Source organism: Botrytis byssoidea, assembly GCF_014898295.1.
Source record: "Botrytis byssoidea strain MUCL 94 chromosome Unknown BBYS_036, whole genome shotgun sequence".
In the NCBI taxonomy this organism is placed as follows: domain Eukaryota; kingdom Fungi; phylum Ascomycota; class Leotiomycetes; order Helotiales; family Sclerotiniaceae; genus Botrytis; species Botrytis byssoidea.
Genome location: NW_024065877.1, coordinates 113,495 through 137,496, shown reverse-complemented (window position 1 = coordinate 137,496; position 24,002 = coordinate 113,495). Strand labels below are relative to the sequence as shown.

Below are 24,002 nucleotides of genomic sequence, written 5' to 3'. Positions count from 1 at the left end.
AAACAACCTCCCCCTCAAGGCCAACCAAAAACATTCAACACACCCGCAACATTCCACCTAGTCCCCACCAACACAACCGTCAAAGTAATTAACTCCACCACCCCAAGCACAGCACCCGCCATCATGAATTTCGGGCTAAAGATGCGATACAACATAAGATGTCTTCTCAACCAACCTGCCCACATGGTAGTAGCCAATGCCATGACTGCATAGTAGAGAATATGCCATGCCAAAGCAGCGGTAACTGTCTTCAAGAGTCCCATCTTCTTTGGTTGTTGTTTCCAGAAGACAATGAGGGGAACTGCGGTTGCGGCAAGGATTTGAGGACCGAATGAATTGAGAGCGACGAGTAATGGAGACCAAGGGTAGCGAATTGTGTGGAGAGGAATAAACGCGGATTCCCATTGGATAGAAGAAAGAGTAGCTTGGTGACCAGTTTTGAAGAAGTGGAAGGAGCCCAGGATGGCGAGCATGATTGGCCCAATAGGAGAATTGGTCAAGGAGTTGAGATCGAGAAACTCTACTAGCGAAAGAATTTGGAGAGACATGAGAGAAAGAGCACCGAATCCCACAGGCTTTTGAATCATGAGTACTGCTAGAAGCACGTTGGTAACAAGAAGGAAGTATCGAGCACCATGAGTATTGCCATAGCCAAGAATCATGACCCGAGTACCTTGTTGTTTAGGGGCTCCAGGAGGTAGAAGATCACCGATCGAAACAGTACCAATAGCGATACAAGGTGGTGCAAGATAGAACGCAACAGACCCAGCACCCACAACCATAGCAAGAACTGTCTGAGCAATCGGTACTCGAATAGCTTTCAAGGCACCTTCATAAAAGTCAGGTAACCAATTTCCGTCATCAGCGGCATCTAAAGTCCAGAAGATAGCAATGAGGAAGAGCCCGAATCTAAAAGCTCCATCAATCCAGAGTGGCGCAAACCCTTCATAGGAAAGACTAGTTGCATAGTAAGCTTTGATGAATGCCGGTAAGGAGATTGCGAAAAAGAATGGAATAAGTAATTGCCAAGGAGCAGAAGTTGACGATGTGGCAGAGGCATAGTATGTAGATCTACAATAAGGCATCTGTTCTTCTCTGCACAGCTTAGAGTACGAAGCAATCCAAGCAAGACCCATAAACACGAGAGAGTGATACACTCCCAAAGTGCGGCTGCGTACTTCCGACTGTCTAAGCGAAGAAACAACACCAGCGACTCCGAAAGTTGTAATGAAAAACAACAAGATGGAGTCTTCCCAGATAGTGTAGGAATTTGAGGCAAAGCCAATCGACTGACTAATTGTGAAGACGGTTGCCATCCAACCCCAGAATGTTTTTGGGAAGGGATTGCCAATATTCATCAATGACAGGAGAGCTCCAATAAGTCCACCGATGACAGCACCATTTAGACTCAATTCAATAACTTGTCCCTCAATAACTTCTTCCAAAATGGTGGCTTTCATAGTCCAAAGAGCCAGTCCCACAGCACCACCAACAGCAGAGGCCAGAGAAATCGAAAAAAGCAAGTTTGGATTGATTTCCTCATCTCCAATATCTCTTTCTCCCTTTGCATAAGCTTCGAGTTCCAATTTGGCTTGAGCTTCGTCAAGATCCGCTGATTCAGGTTCATTGCCATCACTAGCATTACCATTGGCATACAATACCAAGGCTAATACGCTAGCAGCAAGAATGCAAATACCCAAAATCATACTAGGAACATCAAACCGTGCCCAGAGATCTCGACAAATTCGCAAAGTCTCTGTTTGATAGGCAGTAAATGCATGGTAAATTTCAGTAGACTTTTGAGATGATTTAGAACCCTGAAATTTTTCGGCTGACAACCAAAGAGCAGATGGAGAACCATCAATAGTGCTCTCTTCAATACCTCGAGCATCAAAGTATGCACGTTGGTATCTCTTGATACCAGCAGCTGTCATTCTAGCCACATTTGCCAAATTTTCCCATGCATTGCCTTTCTTGCCTGCAAAAGCTTCTTCGATAGGCTTTCCGAGGTTATTGAAAGGAATTGGCAAACCCAAAAGCAGTGCAAGTGTAGGTACCAAGTCGATTTGATTGACCGGACGTGTCTTTGCGTTTTGTGGTGGCGATGCAAAAGCTGGATCTGTGCGACCGAATATTCCTTTCTTAGAATACATCCACAATGCAGCTTCAACTTCATCGTCGCTCTCTCCACCATGATCACCTTTGCCATCCATGCCATGGTCGCCCATGATGACCAATAAAGTATCATCATCAAGCTTCTCCACGAGTCCTCGGATCATAATATCCATTTGCTGTAACTTGCTCGTCATAGCCGGATGATTTGGTCCATATCTGTGGCCCGCATGGTCTACACCCAAGTAGTGGGCAAACATAACGTCCCATTCAGCTTTCTTCTCTTTCGCGAGTAATGGCATGATATGCTCCGTAACCCCATTATCAACCGTGTGCAAATCCCAAACATTGAGAGAATCATATGCACGACTGATATTCGGTTCGAAGTATCCAGGGAACAGCGCAGTCCATGTATCATCACCCAGATGTACAATCTTCTTTCCAGCATCCTTCAATTGACCCAAAAGATTATCCTCTTCAATCGCGGTACCTGCAAAGTTCGAACCCGCATCCACAAATGTAGGGAGTGTTCCGGTCGTAAGCCCCTTTAATCTTTGCAATGTGGTTGTAGGTGGATCCGCGATAAAAGGCAATAAGAAAGCCTTGTTTGGTTCTCTGCGCGCAGTTTCGTACAAGAATGGTAATGCATTGTGAAAGGCCTGTGAATCGTCACCCGCAAACGGTACCGTGAAATCGTAGCGCAACGCATCCACAATCACTACCACAGCCCTGTCGAATGTCTTTGGATGCCAACATCCTCCCTCCGGTGTACCGGCTCCTTTATAATCAACACTTCTCGCAATTGGTGGTTCGGCGCAGGTAGATGATTCTTCCAAAACCAATCGTGTAAGTAGGAAACCCTTTGTGAAGTAATAAATTCCCACGGCGTGCATAACTCTATACATTACATATATTAGCACAATGCCCCTCCACAGCCCGCCTTAAGAGAAACTTACGCCAGCCAAGCCCACCATCCTCCAACTGCCCACCACTCCCTTCTCCATTTATCTCTCTTTGCCTCGTTCAACTCATCTTTCTTATCCTTCTTCCTGGGTACTTTTGGTACTTTAGGTTGTATTATGTTCCCATCCTTATCCAGCTTCTTCCCCTCTCTTAGTGCCTGTTCCTGAGCTTCCTTGCGCGCTTTTGCTCTCGCATATTGTGCTGCGAGCGAATCATGGGCGCCAGGTGCTGGCTTTGGATCTACAGTCTTCACCATTTTTGCTTGAGCTCGCAGCTCTTTGATTCGCCCTTATTAAAATGATAAGATCTTAATTGGGATGGACACTCCCAGAAGATTTTAGGTTCTTCAATTATCAAATATAAAGATATAACTATTCCTAAGTAAAATATTATGAAGCCATCAATTGAACACCTATGTTTGTGTAGAAAAGAAAAAATATTATTGAGGACAAATCATTCAATTGAAAGTAGAGAAATGATGAATGATGTGCATAAAGCTTCAAGATGAGCTATTTTTTTTCGAAGTGTTTCTCGGCTGCCGATTCGTTAGAGCTACTTCTAGCTCGGGAAATCCCCATACTTTCTTAAATCTACCTATGGGAAGCTTGTAAGCCATTATGGCATATCTGTATCTAGGTGTTGACAGAACGGTATTTGTCTTCAATGCGGAGACAGATCTCGTTGATTGGAAAGATCAATCGTATCCATTAAGTGTCTATCATGCGAGAACGTCGAAGCAATGGTCACATATTCTCCAAGAAGTCAGAATGTTATCACCAACACCAGATAGAGATTCAAGATTATATCGCTAACAGATTCCCATGTCCCTTAAAATACAAGTGATGCTCTAAAAGCATTTGATCATTCTTCATCATGGGCCCTTCCTTGTCCGTTCATTCTTCATACCCATATACCATCATGTTCCGCATTTTCTAACCTTACACATCTCATCAATCTATGCCAAAACCTTTGCAGATGATAGATTCTCTTAAAGGGCGAGGTTATAGGAATACTCGTCCTCAATATTTTGCGAGATCCAAAGGACCACCGAACTAAGTGATGTTAGCCTCCAACTCCTTATCGTTCCGCCACGAAGCCCATGCTTCCAACCAGACTAAACTGTAGAACTTACCTCAACATAACCCCAGCATTTGCTCCTACATTTGCAACGCCCATTCCCAAAGTAGGCCATTGTGCACCAGGCACTACATACTTCAAAACCAGCACGGTGATACCTCCAGCCAATCCTCCAGCCAAACTAGCAAACCCTAAGAATAGAACTACTCTTGCTTTCCAAGCGACACCACTTCCACTGTAAGAGAAGGAGTCCGCGGAGAGTCGGGACTTTTCGATTGAGTTGATAATGAGCATTCCGAGAGAAGAGAAGATGAGTGGGAGCCAATCGATAAATGTGATGTGAATTGGGGGATCAGACCCATTGAGGGCCGACTTGGACCAAAGAGCCGCATCGAGAAGGATGAAGAATGAGAGAGAGAACTATTTGTAGGTGTGTCAGTGGAGGCATTTGAAACACAAATCAGTCGCAGATGATCGAGCTCTCTCGTGAAATCGCAATAACAAACACAAAGCATGAGATTGTGAGGCCATCATACCAGAGCTCCCGCAGCATATACACCAGCCCCCTTCGCCGTGGCACTATTCATCCATTCCGGCTTTCTGAATTTCCAAAGGCGTTCTTCCGACATTATTACTTTGCGATTCCGATTATCTGCTCCTTGACCGTTACTTTCTTGCCTTTCGCTCCGCCTTCTCTAGATTTATCCTTTGGCGCTCAATTTGGCAATTACTTCTTGTCGAACAATATGTATCGACCGATGGCGCAACTCGTTTCAAATTTGTAGATGGATATTGTTGTTGGTGTTGCGATATGATTAGCTGGGTAGCTGTTTGAATAACAGTCAAGCTTGCGCAATGATAGCTTCAGCCAAGCCCGCTACCGCCGCGCGCTTACATTAATAAGAGTGTGATAATCACGTGCCGTGTTAGAGGTTTGCCTGGATTGGGGTCGTCGTTCTAGTTTTGTGTATATTGGGTATTTATGCTGAGGCAGTGATTATGAGATAATGTGGCGAATCCAAAGTTCTCTTCAGTCTCAAATTCTGAACATGATTGCTACTCAAGAAAAGTATCTACGGTATGAGTTGAATATACCCAAAAGATAGACGAGTCCGATCCAACTCAATACCCAATGCTGGTTATAAAAAGATAAAAGCTAAATAACCGCATTGCATATCAAGGACATTTCTTCCCTTTTCCACAGCCTTGAAACTTTCGATTGTGAAAACACCTCCTCCGTCCAATCAACCACTTTAGCCGTGAAACAACTGTGACATCGAAAGCCATCACCACATGACATATCCCACCAGCCTCATCAGCCCTCTCCAGCTTCCCCTCCAAACGATTTGCCATGCGCCGTCTGGCGCCTTAATGAGTTTATTTCCCAACGATCAATACAATCCCCAGCCAAAGCCAATCATCCCGTGTAACCCCACGGTCGTTTGGGAGGTCGACTCGCCAAGGTTTTAAGGAGCTAAAGGGATGATTGATCGCGACTAGATTATTGGATGGAATGATATCAAATGTCTGATTGTGCTTGTTCCGTTGCACGGGGAGCGCAAGATGCAGGTTTATAGGAAGCTAATGTATGGTTATAAGATTTGAAACGAAGCCACGCGAGGTTAATTTTGACCTTGGATGAAATTAACTTTAATAGATACATAACGAGATGAATACTTTGTAAGACTTTGTAATGTGTGGTGAGGATAGGGAAGACCAAGGCTTGAAAATATGTGTACGTGTGTTGCTACGCCGCCAACAGTTGGTAGTAATATGTATTTTAGTCGTAAATTCTCAGCCCTGAAGAAGCCTTCGTTCCCTTTTCTTGTTTCACAGGCAATAAATGGTATGACTAGAAGTTGAGGTTAATATTGATTGATCAACGGTTTTGTGATACCTCGAATTCTTGATTTTGATGACGGGTAAATATCTGAATGCTGATATACCATTCGCCAAGCATATATCGGTACTGTACTTTGTACAATATTCATCAGTCTGTGACGAGATTATAAGATTGATATGTTGAGATTACCCCTCTGATAATGGTAATCCTGGTGAACTTACATAGACTTCCCCTTTTCCGGAGATGTCATGCAAGTAGGAAAGAATGAATTAGCGGTGGAGACTCAAAGGGAAACCCCCATAATGATACATACTCAGGGATCTAGGGGGTTCAGGGAGCGACGCAAGCGAAATTTGATGGCAAGATGAAATGGACATCTAGAATCGAATTGGAGACTTTGGGGCAGAGTGAGAGTAAGACTGTTGGACCAATGTGGATTTTGAAGGATTTCATGGTATGATATGTGATTGATTGGTATTTACCACAATATATATCCTCAGCAGCACTCGATTAGTTTGCATGCGTGTGTGTGTGTTAAACTCGTGGCGAAGCGTTGCATATGAATCAAAAGTTCAAGAATAGAATATCGAATAGCAGAGATAGGCTAGCTGACTGTATTTTTGACTTGGAGGTATCATCCATCTGAGTTTAATGTTGGGCTTCTGTCTATTTTGATGGAACGATTCAGACATCAGATACAATGCGATTAAGCCAATCTCATAAGAGTAGTAATCTGCAATTATCATATGGTATCATGACTTGCCATTGATGCATATGGGATATCGCCAACATCGTTATCTTGATCTACTGAGAATCTCGGATAGCATTGTCTATAGACTGAATGCACTCTTTTCTTTTTTGCCATTGTTCCCGTCGTCATCGAACAAAGGATTGTATGTATGTACGGCAGGAAGGTAGATAGAAAGAATCCCCTTTTGACTAACTCCTTTTGAAACGATAACGAATTATCTATTTATTTTACTTCTCCATATATAGTATTTAATACACGTATGGATACCCCAAACATGCATGAAATAAGCCACTATTCAAACGAATGATTCACTACTGTTGAGTGCTTCGGCTTTTGATATATTAGATATCACAATATGCACTATAAATGTTGAATTGAGTGGATGAGAATCATGAGATTGAAAGAAGAAGTACAGTACAAGATTTCTTCTAGCTATTATAGTTTTTCTAGTTCTTCGACTCTTCTTCTAGATCCCCTCGATAGTTCTTCTAGTCCTTCTTTATTGTTTATACCAATCTCGGTACACCTGTCTACATATACACATATAGACACCTATACATACACATATATACACAGATACATATATACACAGATACATATAAATACACACATGTATACATATCACTACCAATACCAATCAACACCTCGTCACCACATCCACCTTCTCTCCTTTTTTTCTCCCTCCCATCTCCAATCTCTTCTGTACTTATCGCGCTCGCTCACTATCGGCATTTTTTCTCAAGGGTCCCACCCAAATTTCGGCTAGTCAGCTCTCTTGACGTTGGGATTGGATGACTGATTGATGGGATTGATTGATAAACTCACTTATTACCACCCAGACCAGGAGACCAGAACAGGAGACCAGGAGGACCAAGGAGGACCAAGGGCGGGTTTCAGGGAAGGAAGTACTAGGTAGTATAAACTTACCATACACCAAATTCAGGGCAAAGACTTTAGGTGCAGATTGTAGTGTACGTACTAGGTAATAAGTGAAATAAGTGTAATAAGTGTAATAAGTGAAATAAGTGTAATAAGTTTACAATAAAAGTAATCAAATCAAACCGCGATTTGATAAATCTTTTTCACGACTTTACCACTTTACTTACTCACCACCACCACCACTTATTTACCTTTTACCACTTACTACTTACTACTTACTACTCACCACTCACCACTCACCACCACCACTCACTCACTCACCCAGTCTTCCAGTCTTTCAATCTTTCAACCTCCCTATCTATCTATCGATTCAATTCAACTCCAATTCCAACGTCATCTGCATCTCCATCTCCTTAATAAACCCATATCTCCAGAACTATCTCTTCTCTCTCCTCTCCACACGGCGCATAACCTCTCAATATCAACAACAACAACAACAAACAAAACAACCCAAATTACCACCTACCTACACACGTCAAATCTCTTCAGGAAATTCCTCAACAACAGCTATCAAAACTGTGAAAGTTTCATCGAGTTATTTAAATAAGTATTTACAACAATACTTGAATAATCGCCAGTCATGGCAGGAAAGTAAGTCATCATTCAAAATTCCCCTTTTTGTCTGAATCCTCTGTTATCAAGGTTATCTCCCACCTCCAATTCGATTGACTTCAAATAATTCTGCGAATGATACTAACTTGGATCCCTTTAGCCCATTGGGCTCTGCCTTTAAATCTTTCTGGCATACTATGACCAGTTATGATCGTCGTATGTTGATACCAAAACTCCCCGAGAAACTTTAATCTCTCTGCTAACCAAAATAATCCAATAACCAGACTCGTCGTATGATTCTCCATATAGAACTGGCGGGCATGTTCCTCTCGCACAAAGTCGACATGAACCTTTAACCTCAGTTGCAACAACAGCTTCAGAATCACGCGCAGATTTGAATTCCCCTTATTTTGAAGATGCAGGTCGACAATCGACATCTGCACTCAATGGCAATGCTTACCCAAGTTCGCCATTTGCTCCTCCTGCAAGTCCAGGTCCACAATCCCCATATTCACCAGGAATGAGATCATCTACACTTCAGCGACAATCTACGCAAGAAAATTTTGAGAATGTTACACCAGGAGAAATTCAATTGCAAGCTTTCCAAGAGGGTCTCCCTCCACCACCACCAGTTGGACACTCTTGGAAGAGAATCGATCGATGGGCCGAGGATAATTATGAAGAATTATTCGATCAACTCTGCGAGGGATGCACAAACAATGACTTGAATGAATTGGAGCATCAATTGGACTGTTCTCTTCCGATGGAAGTTCGAGAATCGATGCAACTTCACGATGGACAAGAACGTGGTGGTCTACCTACGGGAATTATTTTTGGCTCCATGTTGCTTGACTGTGAAGAAATTGTACAAGAGTGGGAAAACTGGAAAAAGGTCAACCAGGAATATCTTACAGAGTCATCTTCTTATAGACCTTCAATTCCACCAAAGGCATTAGGTGGTAGCTCATCTTCGTCAGCGAAGCAACCTGCAAATGCACAAAATCCCTACTGGAGACAAGATTTATTGGCCCGCCAGGATTCTCAACCTCCTAATGCTATTCAAAAGGTTTACGCTCATCCCGCTTGGATTCCTCTCGTTCGAGATTGGGGTGGAAACAATTTGGCAGTTGATTTGGCACCAGGACCAGCTGGTAAATGGGGTCAAGTTATTCTATTTGGTCGCGATTACGATTGCAAATATGTCGTCGCACGATCATGGTCCGCTTTCTTGGCTACTGTCGCAGATGATCTCGGCAGTGGTAAATGGTTTGTGGATGAAGAAACCAACGAGCTAAAATTGAAGGAATTCAAGTCAGGAAAAGTTGAACCTGGTTACTTTGATATTTTAAGATGGAGAATGGATCAGAAGTATGGGCGCAAGAATGTGCGAAGAAGATCGGCGCCACCCGTCAATGGCAATGGAGGATCCCCGTCTGGATCTCCTTACGCAAGCCCAGCTGCCGAAATTGGTGAGCCACGCGGACGTTCTATGCAACGTTTCTCAGGAGCTTCACCAATTCCAAGTCCAAATCGTCCTGGTTATGGAAAATCAAGTCCTTTAGCTCAAGTTGCTGAAGAAGGTTCCGGATCAGGAATGAAGGTTAGCACCATAGATATTCCCGCTACGAAACTTGTCGATGTCCAAACCCCAAGACCAAGTGAGGAAAACAAATCTTCGGACCGACCATTTATAGAATCCGAATCATCTAACGAGAACAAAGAAAATGAAAAGGCTGGTGAAAAAGTTACAGGATTGGGACTAGTCTCAGGAACTTCTGAGAAGGAAACCCATGCTGATGATGAATCTGCGATGAAGACAATTGAAATCTAATGCCAATGCCAACATACTATTGAGTTTGTTAGTTGCATTTTGGGGATTCTTTCGCATTGCATGAGGCGTTTGGGCGTGCGTTGGTAGAGATTCATAATAAGAAATTTGAGATTCTTTTTTTTTTTTTTTTTTTTTTTTTTTCAATCTTGTCTCAATGGCATGATATGTATGGCTGCGTGGAAATGTAATGTTCCGTGAGCTAGTTTCTTCCTTTATGAATATACAGTTTGAGGGATGGTTTGTGGGAGAGAGAGAAAAAGGGTAGTTAGAGCGTATATTTGTGGATGTGTGTATGACGAGCGAAAATTCATATGCGATTGCGATGGGTGCTGGAGGGTAGGTAGAATGTTGGGGGTGTAGGTAGGAATTGGATGTATGTGGATGGGATGTGTGTGGATGGAGTAGGGATGAATAACAACTACTTACTTACTTGCTCGCTTCCATGTTGTTGAATGCTTGAAATGTGTGAAAGGGTTTTGATAGTTTTTGATTGGGAAGGATATGTGTGTGTATATATGGTATGGGTTTGATAGTATAGACCTCTGAGACCTGCTTGAAGGGGTAGTGTGGTGGTGGTTATGATGATGATGATGATAGGAATAAAAGAGAGAGGAGGAATAGAAAGTGGGAAGTAGGAAGTAGGTGGGAAGGAAGAAAAAGGAAGAAAGCAGTGAGGGAAATGGGAAGAGAGGGGGAAGAGATAGTGTGTTTGTGAGGAGGGTAAGGGAGGGGAAGGGAGGGGAAGGGAGGGAAGGGAAGGGAAGGGAAGGGAAGGAAAATAAGAGATAGACAGATAGATGTGTAAATGATTGGATTGGATGGATGATTGGATGGATGATTAAATGATTGATTGGATGAATAGGGGGTGAGTGCAGATATATATATATATATTAGTAGTAGATAGATAGATAGATAGATATATACATATATTGTTTTTGTAATTATTGTAACTTTAAGGGGGGATTATCTTTATCTGATATTTCACTTTGAATGTGATACTTCACTTTGAATGTGATATGATATATATGAGATATACAAGACATACTATCCTTCTCATCTTCATCTTCATCTTCATCTTTGTGTTTTGTTTTGTTTTTGTTTTTTCTATTGCCTCATCGCCTCTTCATTGGGGCTTGGGATTAACAGAGGGGAGTTGGTTTGGGGGTGTGGAAGGGTGAGGTGGATGTTGGATGTTGGATGTTGGATGTTGGATGTTGGATGTTGGATGGTTTGGGGTTGGTGATGGGGGTTGGATGGTGTAGGGTTTATCTTGGTTTGTTTGGCTGAGGTGGTTGCTGAGGTGGTTGATGTAGTTGTGATTGTGGGAGAGAGGAGAAAGAGGGGAGAGAAGGGAGGGTATGGGTAAATGGAGGGGTATGGAGAGTGGGTGGGATGGGTTGTGATGGAGATGGAGATAGAGTTGGAGTGTGGATGTGGGTGTGAAGGAGAGGCGGGAAGAGAGGGGAGAGAGGAGGAATGGGGAAATAGGGTTTAGGAGATAGAAAAGAAGATGATGGAAAGGGGAGAGGAGAGAGGGGGGAGAGAGGGAATGGGGTACAATTACTGACTCGCAGTATTATGAGGTTCGAGTTTGGGTTTGGGAACTAATACTTTGGAAGACCGTCTTAAAGAGAAATGGAATTACTCGAGTAGTTGGTGAGATTTAAAAGGGGGAGGGGGCGTTGTAAAGAGGTGTATGAAGGTGAATAGAGTATGATTGTAGATTTGTTGTGTAGATTTGTTGGTATGCGTTCTTTACAATGAGGTGAGGTGTATAGATATGAAATGAGAATGGGGAAACTGGGAGGGAATCAATAACTAAGGAGTGGTCGTCTCACTACTGGCGATCAGTATATCTTCACTGGTATTTTCCATGTCGATAAACATGAAATTATGAATATGAGCAGAAACATCAGAGAACTATGTAATGAGATCTGAATGTTTCTGGTCTCTTGATGGTCTCGAATTTAAACGTTCGTGGTTACAGTCATCAAGGGATTTACTGTAGACAAAAGCGTTTTTGGCGAACGATGCTAAGCGATTGAAATATAGATTTAAGTATCCATCATAAAAAAAAACTGTGGCTACCTCCAGGGCTATCTAAGAAAAGGGAGGCAAGTTCAAGTTTTTGCTTGCCTTGTTTTGTGAGTGAATGGCAGTCCGAAGCTAGGTACAGAAGTGAGGGCGTCTCGTCGCTTCCTTCATCCAAAAGCCCCATGAATGCGAGTACCCCCAAACCACCAGGAATAATGCGCTTATGAACAATTTATTGATCTTATTCAGTAGTTCGTGGGATTCGCATGACTGATCGCGTACATGTCTTGAGTGGGCTGTTAGGAGAGCTTTCTTAGATTCGTCAACTCCATGAGCTTGACTTGAGGTTGTTTGTGTATGACCAGTGAGCTCTGAGCACTTGTCTGATGGTATCAAATTGTAACTTTACATAATGATGCTGATAGAAACAGTAGAGCGCCCAGAGTCCTCATGGTACCGTACGAGTAAATATTATTGTATGCAAAGGAGACTTCCACATTAGACTCGAGCAGCTCTTCAAGACTGACCCAAGGAAATATGTCGAGATCTTATTGAAATGTGTTTACAGAGCAACTTCAGATTCCCAAATATGGAATAGTACGCAGGAAAGTCAAGAAATCAAACGTGTAGGTAGTAATAGATAATTGATCTATCAACCATACGATACTCAAAAGCTGCGCTGCAATTGTATGGCTGGAATTCAAGATTGTTAAGAAGGTTGTTATTGGTGAAAGAAAATATATGACTAAGCAAGCCATCATTCTCCCACCGCCAAAATTCTGCCTTGTGCCCTGCCAAAAAAAAAGTCTCGATTGGAAGCATCTCGAAGTTAGTAGACATAAATAGACAAATTTAATAGTCATCTCATACAAAAGAGAAGAAAACTTTTTAGATACGATCTTACTCAAAATTACAATCTTCTCTTGATCTCATCTACTCTTTTTCGAGAAATAAATATTTTCTTGTTCAATATACTATAAACCTTTTCGGCGCAAAGCAATTTCACCTGCCGATTCTCGACTTTTCGATCATACGAATTTACAAAACTTTCAGTTCTAGAAAGAATATAGACATCTGCCATCATGGCCATGCCACCAGCAATGAACGAACTCCTCAAATGGAGCGTAGAGAACTCTACTGCCACCGCCGCCGATCCTAACGCACCCCCTCCACAAACCAGAGCCCTCCCAGCGGATGCCATGAATGTGTTATTTGGTGGTCCCAGTGATGCCGACCTCATGAAGGCTTCCATATGGGCTGTTCAATCTACCGATCCCGAAGTCACTATTGAAGACAAAGTTATTGCATTTGACAATTTCGAACAACTTATTGAGAACCTCGATAATGCCAACAACATTGAGGTACTCGAGTTATGGAAACCTTTATTGGAGTTTTTGGAACATGAGGAAAAGGAAATCAGGAAAATGGCTGCTTGGTGCATAGGAACAGCAGTGCAGAATAATGAGAAGAGTCAGAAGTCTATGTTGAAGGAAGGAGGTGTGCCACTTTTGGTCAAGATGTGTGTCAATGAGAAGGAGGAGAAGGATGTTAGGAGAAAGGCTGTTTATGCTTTGAGTAGTGCGATCCGAAATTTCCAGGAGGGAATGGATGCTGCGACTGAAGAGTTGGGCAAATTGGGAAGAAGCAGTGAGAAGATTGATGCGGCAGATATGGATGCCTGTGATGTCTTGATTGGGGGATTGAGGGAGGAGGCTGCAAATGCAGCATGAGGATGAGATATCAATGAGGTTAAAACGATTGAGGGATGGGATACGAGTTATGGCGAGAGTTACTACGTCACATGGATGAACTGGGATGGAGTTTTGGAGTTTGGTAGATTAGACATTTGGGAATGACGCCGGGAGATTGATATTGATATTGATATCCTCCCAACCTTGTTAAGGGGGGAGGGAAGTTTCATCAGGACTTTCGGAATAAGATTGCCTGCCACCTCACTGAGGGCTTATGATAGGAAATGCATGAAAATTACATGTACAATTAAACATTTAAAGCTTTATTTGAAATAAGTGTTAAAAGTTAAACAATACACGTTGAATCCCCAATATAAAACGAATTCATGCATAAATGCAAGTTGGTTGATAGCAGCAGACAAGTAATCATCATCTGAAGCTTTACCCCACCAAGCCCCTCAATTATTGCATGATGCTCACATGTCGCTCACCGTATTGAACAAGTGTTTCCAACCGTCAAATGGCTTTTGTCTTTGACTCTCGGACCAGCAATGTAATTTCTTGGTTCGACACCAATGGGAAGTTGCCTCTCGCCGTTTTTATTTCAGGGGGCGGATGCTGTCTTGCTTCGGACCTTCGTATATCTACGTACGAAGTATACGTAGGAAATTGAGAGCGATTACGAAGGATCGAATTAGGTAGATGGATATTGATCAATAAATAGGTAGATATTTGGTAGATAGATATTGATCATTAAATTGGTAGATATTTGGTAGATATGGAAAGTAGACTTTGCTAGTTCTACAAGTAAATAGAGCACATATACGTATGTCAAGACAACTTTACGGGAGATATCTTGAGATGCCTGCTTGGCAATCGAATATAAGACTCGTTCACTGATGGTATGGTAAGAAGTTTGAGGTGATCAACCAATGATGGAAGAGATATTGCATCTGACTGAAAATCTAACGCGCGTCTGGTGGTGGTGGTACAGGAGACTTGAGTAAAGATGTAGTTGTCATCGCAGACCTAGGTAATCTCATGTGACATTGTAGCCTCATCATTTCCAAGAACGGGAATGAGAAGTTATATGTTCGGAGGGTTGGTACGATATACATCCTCTTCTATCTACCTTGGTAGAGTCGGTGTGACCTTGAATGACCCTGCTTGCATGGGGGTTTGATTCAACGTGGTTGGAAAAGGAAAAAGGGGGAAAGGGGGAAGATTAAGAAGCTACCCAGTCCAGTATTAGATACTTTGGCTGAATGTTAATGCTCCTGAGGAACAACGAATGGATGAATAGAACACGAATAGAGGAACGGGTAACTTGGAAAGCAGAGAAGTTGTCCCTATCCTATCGACACCGACTTCTTCCAATTCACAGCCACCTGGATTTTTCTCGTACCTGTTACCTATCCTACCTATCTTATGGGAATAAATAATTCGGAATAGTTACATGCTGCTTTTAATCCTGAATGTATGAATATATATACTGCCCAGGTGTATGTGAGCATCTGAAGCTATTTATATATGTATATATATATATAATAAATGCCCAGGTAGATCCATCCATTACCAATTTACCATCTCTTTCCTTTCTCTCCTAATCGTAAAATTCACTCCCACCAAGTCTCACACATCACCTCCGATCCCCTCTTTCCCCTTTCTACCTATCAAATCCTTCTTCAGCATTCTATTTTAAAGCGGCGAATACCGAATAAGATCGCTTCGCCTCCTGCAGTTACGGCCCACATTCAAACTTCGTGACATCGTCCTTTCCCATTTACTACGACCACGATCACCAATTCTTTTGACAAAACAACAACACACCTTCTTCTCTTTCAACCATCTTCTTTTTTATCAACCACGAATTAACAACGTCGTGAATCTTACTTTAATACAAAACTCCATCATTCTCGAGATCTTAATTATCACGAGAAGTAACTCACCGCCATATTCCACAACTCTTTTATTTGACTTAACGTCTTAATTTATCAACCATGGAAGGTAAGCTTCAACCCGACATGTATATCGCACGCACATCCTTTGCGCAGCTATCGACATTATCATGAGCATCTACTAATATCATTTCTCAATCAACAGAAGAAGTCGCAGCCCTCGTCATTGACAATGGGTAAGCTCCCATCATCCCACAAAATGGTCGTGAGCCTCGAAAGACAGAGGGGTAGCTTTCGGAAGGAATCAACAACCGACCGAGAAACCCCAAATCTTCTGCAAGGGCGAAGACTTGATAAGTAAGAAGAATGAGACTGATAGGTTCTGTAGTTCTGGAATGTGCAAGGCCGGTTTCGCCGGTGACGATGCTCCAAGAGCTGTTTTCCCTTAAGTAGATCATCCTTGCAGGCAACTGTTACAACCCACCGCTTTGATTTCTATCAGAATATATCATCAACAACTGCCTTGATAATGATGAAACATCTCTAACATGCAATATAGCTTCCATTGTCGGTCGTCCCCGTCATCATGGGTAAGAATTCCATTTTCACGACACCCCGCCATTTCCCCCACAACTCGTGTCACCCGAACAGGAACTGATAAGGGATATTATAGTATTATGATTGGTATGGGTCAAAAGGACTCATATGTTGGAGATGAGGCGCAATCCAAGCGTGGTATTCTCACCCTTAGATACCCAATTGAGCACGGTGTTGTCACCAACTGGGATGATATGGAGAAGATCTGGCATCACACTTTCTACAACGAACTTCGTGTAGCACCAGAGGAGCACCCAGTTTTGCTCACTGAGGCCCCAATCAACCCAAAGTCCAACAGAGAAAAGATGACACAAATTGTCTTTGAGACCTTCAACGCCCCTGCATTCTACGTCTCTATTCAAGCCGTCCTCTCCCTTTACGCTTCCGGTCGTACCACCGGTATCGTTCTCGATTCCGGTGACGGAGTTACTCACGTTGTTCCAATTTACGAGGGTTTCTCTCTTCCTCACGCCATTGCTCGTGTTGATATGGCTGGTCGTGATTTGACTGATTACCTAATGAAGATCTTGGCTGAGCGTGGTTACACTTTCTCCACCACTGCCGAGCGTGAAATCGTCCGTGATATCAAGGAGAAGCTCTGTTATGTTGCTCTTGACTTTGAGCAAGAAATCCAAACCGCCAGTCAATCCTCCAGCTTGGAGAAGTCATACGAACTTCCTGATGGACAAGTTATTACCATCGGTAACGAGCGTTTCCGTGCTCCAGAAGCTTTGTTCCAACCATCTGTCTTGGGTCTTGAGAGCGGTGGTATCCACGTTACTACCTTCAACTCCATCATGAAGTGTGATGTTGACGTTCGTAAGGATTTGTATGGTAACATTGTTATGGTAAGATTTTCCATCTGCGACATTTACAGGACGTTAAGCTAACATTTTCCTACAGTCTGGTGGAACTACTATGTACCCAGGTATCTCCGATCGTATGCAAAAGGAAATTACTGCTCTTGCACCATCATCGATGAAGGTCAAGATCATTGCACCACCCGAGAGAAAATACTCCGTCTGGATCGGTGGTTCTATTTTGGCATCTTTGTCCACTTTCCAACAGATGTGGATCTCAAAGCAAGAGTACGACGAGTCTGGACCTTCCATTGTCCACCGCAAGTGTTTCTAAGGTATGCAATTATCCCTGGTTCCCATGATGATGGGCCTACACTAATCGTCAATATTATAGCGTATCACGGTCGATTTGTGTTTACATCACGAACTTCACGAATTTGATCCAAAAGAAGATTCGAACAAAACAACAAATCCCAGTGTTTTGTTTCGCCGCGAAGCGTTGTTCCGAAAAGTTCTGGTAGCGATTGAGCGACTGGGTGGACTCTTTCGAAGTAACGGATGGGCTTTGATCTAGCTGACTGTTTGCTTGGAGGAGGAATTCGAAATGTCGTATCAATCATACAAAGCTTTTTTCTTACTTTTTAGTGGTGCCAACTTCTTCATGTGTTTTTGAGCTGCACCATTTTTTTTGTTCTTCATTCATAGCGCGAGAAAGTTTCTTCTCTAGAGAATCAAATTAAAAGGTAGTACACTGATTTATAATTGAGTGCACTCAGGCTCTGAGAGAATGTGACTTTATGCGTGTGATGGTATGATGTTGTGTGTCTTGGAATGTTCATGATAGATGTTATAATAAATTATGCCTGTCCTTAAGATAATTTAAAATGGTTAATCCGTCCCTTATCTCAAATGCTTGCCTAGCTCTGCATCGCCCAAGATTCCTCAGCTGCACCTTGCAGAGCGAGTACTACTTCGCTGATGCATTCCTTTTCCCTCGTTCATATCCGAATGGCACGACTTCACTTCAATGATTTGTACAAACATAACTGTCATTCATTCACGGAGCACCTTGTGTGTCCTATAACTTACATTATTCGTAACCATTCTTTCGCTCTCCAATCTCGAAGCCATCTGTTGTCTTCTTGTGATGGCCATGGGGTCTGGTACAAGTTTAGGCTTGGGCAGGAGCTTCGACCATGGCATAGTCGCCTCGCAATCCTCTTCGTATTCTGCTATGATGGTCCTGTCTGCGTATTGGTTAATATTTGCGTAGTATTGGTCAATCGGTGACGATGGTGAGCATGGTAGTTCTAGAGAAGATGATGATTGTGGAGGGGGCGTTGAGCGAGGTCTTGGTCGCGCAGAGCTAAGTTGAAATGTGAGGTAGAGGATTGTGGATGGGGAAGTGAGAGAATACATCCACATATACCCACCGAGAGATGGAATGATAGCGGCTCTAGGAGGCAAGACACGGAAGGATTTTGAGGATCGTCTGGAGTTCAACAATGCTGGATCGATGGAGATTTCGAGGGCGAGAGTGGAAATTTGGGAAAGGAGCCAGCCATAGAAGGGCTCGGTGCGTAAAATATCTTCAGACATTCGGTTGCTGATTGGGAGAAAGAGTGTATCGAGACAACGATGAATATAGAAAGGTTTGTTGCGGAACGTCTGGACAACATATTCGTCGAGGCAGATGAGACGACTTTCTTGAGTCGTGAAAAGAAGGGCTGGAGGCGGTCTGCGCCGGGGATATTGCGCTTCTTGTTCATCTAAAGGGGGAGATTGTTAGTTGATCGTAAGTATGCATATTTGACAAGTAAAATTGGCAAGCACACCATTGGGAAAATCTAAGGAGGGTTCTAAGACGCGGGGTAGGATGGCTAAGTGCCATATCTTGTAGCGCAGTTCTGTGGGAATACTGGGGAATAGATGGAATTGGGTAAGTGTAGGTGAGGATGGGTCATCATGATCTCCTTGGTGAATGTCACTGCTTGAATACAATCGTGGGAGTAAGTTGTGCATTTTTGAGGCTTATTTTACTGTGTTGCTATTCTAAGGAGGCGTGGCGTGATTATTGTCGTCGTATCGTAGAATCTGGAGTATATATCAAATATCACTTGATGTTCACACTCGCTTAATTACTAATGCCACGCGGTGTCTTGAAGCTGCGGCCGAGCTTCAGCGTATTGCGTGTCTCGAAACCCAATTAATCTCCAAGCCCTCTATAATTTATAGCACATCTGCGAATGGTATGAAACAAATCGGAAAAGTAATGCGATCTCAATAATATAGGATATGTCAGGAAGAGGATATGGTGGTCTCGGGGCCGACCCTTACATGAACGGCAATTCTACTGGATATGCGAATGGAAATGGGAATGGGAATGGGTATGGAAATGGCAGCTGGAATGGGAATGCAAATACAAATGCAAGTACCTATCCGGGACAAATAACTGAAGATGGAGACTATGATCCCTATGGCTCCGGCATCGATCGATATGCCACTCCACCCCCTATACCAGAAGGACTTCGAACACCATCACCTTCCATGCCTCGAACACCTCGGTCGAGAGGTCTTTCACGACCGAGGGAACCAGCTGGTAGACCAAAGCTAGAGGAAACCAATGCGGAGAAACAGATTGGGGAAGTGTTAGAACACATTAAGACGGAATGGCCTGCATTGTGTCAGAACGAATGTGTGCCAGTACAATTGGCATTGCAACTTCTAGACACGAGTTCAGTTGGCAAGGCTCATGAATATGCGCAATTTCAACAATCGATGCAATATTTACAAGACTCTTTGAAGAATATCGTACATGAACATCATCAGGGATTCAACAGTTCGATTGGTACCTTTCATAAGATTCAAACGAGTATTCAGACATCGCAGAAGAGGGTACGAACATTGAAAGATTCGCTCGCACAATCGAAAGCTAATCTCTCGACTACCGATCCCGAATTGAGGAAATTAGGCGCGGCTTCGACGACTTATGATGAATTGCTACACACGCTCTCGGAGGTGGAGGAGTTACGGCTGGTTCCGGATCAATTAGAAGCACGGATTTCAGAGAAGAGATTCTTGACTGCGGTAGATGTTTTGCAGGATGCGCTAAGGAGAATTCGATCGCCTGAGCTGGATGATATTGGAGCTCTGAGTGAACTGAGGACTTATCTCGCCAATCAGGAAACGGCCTTGACGGATATATTGATTGAGGAACTTCATGATCATTTGTATCTGAAGTCGCCGTACTGCCAAGAGAGATGGCAGATGCTGGCCAAGACGCAAGGTGGTGCTGCGAAGGAGAAGTTTGAGAGTTCAATTACAGTGAGACCATTCTTTGAGGTTCTTGATACGATGGATTTGGCGGAGCCGATGGTAGAAGATGCGTCGAGAAATCCAGAAGCGGATACTTTCTATTATGTGGAACTATTGACAGAGGCATTGAATAAGCTGGGTCGTTTGGATATTGCCGTGAATACTATCAAACAGAGACTTCCTGTCGAGCTATTTGGTATCGTCAATGAGACTAATAGCGAAGTCGATCAAAAACATCCAAGCTCTTTACGTGGTGGACTCGCATCTACACAAGGAAACCAGACGTTCTCTAGCCGAGAGAATACGATTCGTACCGATGTCATCTATGATCTATTGTGGACGTTATACGCAAAGTTTGAGGCTATTGCCGAGGGTCATCGTGTATTTCATGATGTGGTAAAAGCTATTACTAAAAGAGAAGGTATGAGGAATTCAGTCATACTTCTTGGTGGTTTCAGGGAATTATGGAATCTATACCAGAACGAAATTCGCTCCTTGTTGCATAATTATGTCACCACAGATGCGGATGTCTATCAATTCGATTCTCCCAGACCTGGTGCGTCAAAATCGTCCAAGTTAGAGAAGCTTTTCAGATTTTCGGATGCGGATGCTAAGTCTGTCTCTATGACGACTGAATATGACGACCTAGAGAACATCATTAGAGCAGCTGTACCGGGTCTTATGTCGAGCTCGAGGAAATCAGGTGCCGATGGTAAGAAAGCAAAATCTCTCTTGGAGAATTCCGTCGGCAGAAATGGAACGAAACGTTTGACTGGTTCTGCTTTCGATGCTAAAACGGGTGGTATGGGAACTCACAAGTCTTTGGTAGAGCCAAGTGTGTTCAATATGAGCCTGTTGTTGCCTCCTACTTTGAGCTTCTTACAGAGATTGAAGGCTATTGTTCCACCTGGTTCAGATTTGGTCACAAGTACTTTGACGTCGTTCTTGGATAACTTTCTTGTCAATGTCTTTCTACCTCAACTTGATGAAACTCTAGGCAAGCTTAGTGATTCAGTATTTGAGGAGACAGACGCATTCCAACAAGATGCACAATGGGCAAGAGTTGCCAGGCGACCTGTGTTCAAAGGCACAGCTGCTTTCTTCACATTAATCACAGCTTTCTGCAGGATGTTGGATACGATTCCACACGATCAAGCATTGAGTCAACTTATCATCACACAAATGATGAGATATTATGATAGATGTTACGACTGGTTCAAATCGCTCGTATCTCGAGTTCGAGATTCCGAAGGGTCGACATTGAAGCTGTCTGCACTGCTTGCTAGTGAATCTGGTGACATCCACGATACCATGCAGAAAATATGGACAAGTGAAGAAGTTGATTATCAGTTACTAGAAAAGGAAACTGGTCTTTTGATTCTACAGACAAATGAGAATCCCCTTAAGGCGGATGATGTTATATCGGATCGGGAAACTATCTCATCTCTTTGCGTTTTATATACCAGTATGAAATGGCTAGCTATTAAAATCGGTCAGCTAAGACATATCACGAGGAATGATGCAGATTCATCTCGTACACCATCAATGCAAAAACCACCGCATAGACGTTGGACTTTACTGAATGATCCCACGAGAGCACAAGACGAACAGGTCGTGGTTTATCTTCCTATGACCCAAGAGACTGTTGTGTAAGTTTTTTTCCTCCTTTCATGCTTCGTTTCACGGCTAATTTGATGTGCAGCGCATTCGATTCAATTGTTTCCTCATTCCAAGAACTAGCCGCTACCGTACTCCTAACTCTGCATATGGAAACACGCATTCAAATCCTCCACTCACTATCACGCGTTCTTTCGCCCTCCTTGGGATCGAATACTTACCCATATATTCTTTCTCAACCCGTCTCAGACCCTGACCCAACTATCCTTTCTCTTAACGCAGATTTAGTGGCGTATGATGAAACGATAGTGAAGTTTTTGAGAGAGAAAGAAATCAACTTTGTGAGAAAGGGACTGGGATTGTTGATTGATACATTCATGGTCGATAACGCGCCAAAAATCCAAAGAATCAACAAAGAGGGAGGGAAGAGAATGAGATTAAACGTACTAGTGCTGCAGCAAAACTTGAAGGGTGTAGAAGATGGCGTGGGATTGATTAGGAGCGGAAGATATTGGGGATTATTTGAAGAGGGGCCTGATGGGATTGTGGGCTGGGCGAAGGAGAAGGGTGGTACAAATGCTGGAAATGCGAATGGAGATGGGGTGGGTGAAGATCAGGAGATTAAGTTTACTTATGATGAGTTGAAGGGGTTGGTTGAGTTGTACTTTAGTGAACAGTTGGGAAGTAACGAGAGAGGAATCACGACAGTGGCTAAGAGGGGAATGGGAGAGTGTATGTTGCAGTTGAGTGAGCATATGTGGCAGAGCTAAATGGGGCTGGAAATGTCGGAAGAGAGGAGAGGAAGGAAGGAAGGAAAGACATAAAGGTGGAATAAGTTAAGCTTACATCAAAATCCTTGGGATAGGGTAATGAATAAATGGAGGACGGATGGATGGATTGATATGCATTTGGCGCGGAGTTTTTGGAGTGATGGATGGATTTGACCAGATGAAAGAGGATTGATGGGCAGTTGAGGAAATGTATGGTATGGTCTTAGGACTTTGGTGTCGTTGATCGCTAGGTGATGGTTTATAGGTGGTGGTTTATAGTTGATGGTGGTAATTTGGAACGCTATGGAAATCAAATCTAGATTTCTGGTATGAGTTCATTGAGTGCTCGTCAATCAGGGTGTCGAGGGTTCTATTCTTTTCTCTGAGATAGAAGAGAACCAACCTTGTAGATTTAATATTGAGTGATTGTGATTGTGATTGTGATTGTGATTGTGATTGTGATTGTGATTGTGATTGTGATTGTGATTGTGATTGTGATGGTGATGGTGATGGTGATGGTGATGGTGATGGTGATGGTGATTGTGATTGTAATGGTGATGGTGATGGTGATGGTAATTTTATGTCACTTTTGCGAATGGTATGTTGATTTGTATGTCTTAGTACAAGAGGGACTCCAGATTCACAGGTGAGCTCTTGGTCATTGAAAGAAATGGCTTCTGGTGCACACTACCGATTCTCGGCAAGGTATGGATGGAACATTACTACGAAATATTTTATCAAGATCTTAATTCAAATTATTGATAGGACATACTAGGGTCTATAAGTACTGGGTCGTAGCATCAATCAGATAGTATATAAATATATGTATCAAATATAAAATAACTTCAATTCAGTAGCACAATAACACAACTCCGGGACAATATCGTAAAGTCGATAGGGAATATCACGTGATATTTAATCATTCTTCTTTCAACGACAAGGTGGTCTTGGATGCCGGTGATTATGATGTATACTAGGTAGGTACTCATACTTTTCTAGGTATTTGATTTATTATTATATTTATATTTATATTAAATAATTTGAAAATCTCCTGGAAGAATTATTAAGATCACGATTCATTGAGTACACACAACTAACTAGGATACATAATTACTTGATAAAATTTAAATTTACGGTAAGTTACTAAATAAATAAATTTCAAGATTAATTTACTCTTCCCTTACCCCGCCCCCACCACATCCCAAAGTAAGT

At 42.7% G+C, this 24,002-nt stretch overlaps 7 protein-coding genes across 7 annotated transcripts; 4 read left to right on the top strand and 3 right to left on the bottom strand.

Moving 5' to 3' along the window:
• Positions 1-14: 14 nt before the first annotated feature.
• EAE97_011357 (uncharacterized protein) lies at positions 15-3,331 on the bottom strand (the record flags this gene model as incomplete). Its single annotated transcript, XM_038881872.1, has 2 exons — positions 15-3,009; positions 3,069-3,331. 2 exons carry the CDS (start codon positions 3,329-3,331, stop codon positions 15-17), a joined length of 3,258 nt encoding a protein of 1,085 aa, XP_038727281.1.
• A 732-nt stretch (positions 3,332-4,063) lies between these two features.
• Positions 4,064-4,781, bottom strand: EAE97_011356 (uncharacterized protein; the record flags this gene model as incomplete). The annotated part of the gene is made up of 3 exons (XM_038881871.1): positions 4,064-4,127; positions 4,208-4,572; positions 4,689-4,781. 3 exons carry the CDS (start codon positions 4,779-4,781, stop codon positions 4,064-4,066), a joined length of 522 nt encoding a protein of 173 aa, XP_038727280.1.
• Positions 4,782-8,265: 3,484 nt separating this feature from the next.
• Positions 8,266-10,068, top strand: EAE97_011355 (uncharacterized protein; the record flags this gene model as incomplete). Its single annotated transcript, XM_038881870.1, has 3 exons — positions 8,266-8,276; positions 8,398-8,453; positions 8,522-10,068. The coding sequence occupies 3 exons, from the start codon at positions 8,266-8,268 to the stop codon at positions 10,066-10,068; spliced, it is 1,614 nt and encodes a 537-aa protein (XP_038727279.1).
• A 3,116-nt stretch (positions 10,069-13,184) lies between these two features.
• On the top strand, positions 13,185-13,832 carry EAE97_011354 (uncharacterized protein; the record flags this gene model as incomplete). Its single annotated transcript, XM_038881869.1, has 1 exon — positions 13,185-13,832. The coding sequence occupies one exon, from the start codon at positions 13,185-13,187 to the stop codon at positions 13,830-13,832; it is 648 nt and encodes a 215-aa protein (XP_038727278.1).
• Positions 13,833-15,793: 1,961 nt separating this feature from the next.
• On the top strand, positions 15,794-17,422 carry EAE97_011353 (uncharacterized protein; the record flags this gene model as incomplete). Its single annotated transcript, XM_038881868.1, has 6 exons — positions 15,794-15,800; positions 15,897-15,927; positions 16,080-16,128; positions 16,251-16,281; positions 16,343-17,136; positions 17,192-17,422. 6 exons carry the CDS (start codon positions 15,794-15,796, stop codon positions 17,420-17,422), a joined length of 1,143 nt encoding a protein of 380 aa, XP_038727277.1.
• A 719-nt stretch (positions 17,423-18,141) lies between these two features.
• Positions 18,142-19,110, bottom strand: EAE97_011352 (uncharacterized protein; the record flags this gene model as incomplete). Its single annotated transcript, XM_038881867.1, has 2 exons — positions 18,142-18,857; positions 18,924-19,110. The coding sequence occupies 2 exons, from the start codon at positions 19,108-19,110 to the stop codon at positions 18,142-18,144; spliced, it is 903 nt and encodes a 300-aa protein (XP_038727276.1).
• A 273-nt stretch (positions 19,111-19,383) lies between these two features.
• On the top strand, positions 19,384-22,790 carry EAE97_011351 (uncharacterized protein; the record flags this gene model as incomplete). The annotated part of the gene is made up of 2 exons (XM_038881866.1): positions 19,384-22,052; positions 22,106-22,790. The coding sequence occupies 2 exons, from the start codon at positions 19,384-19,386 to the stop codon at positions 22,788-22,790; spliced, it is 3,354 nt and encodes a 1,117-aa protein (XP_038727275.1).
• Positions 22,791-24,002: the final 1,212 nt, after the last annotated feature.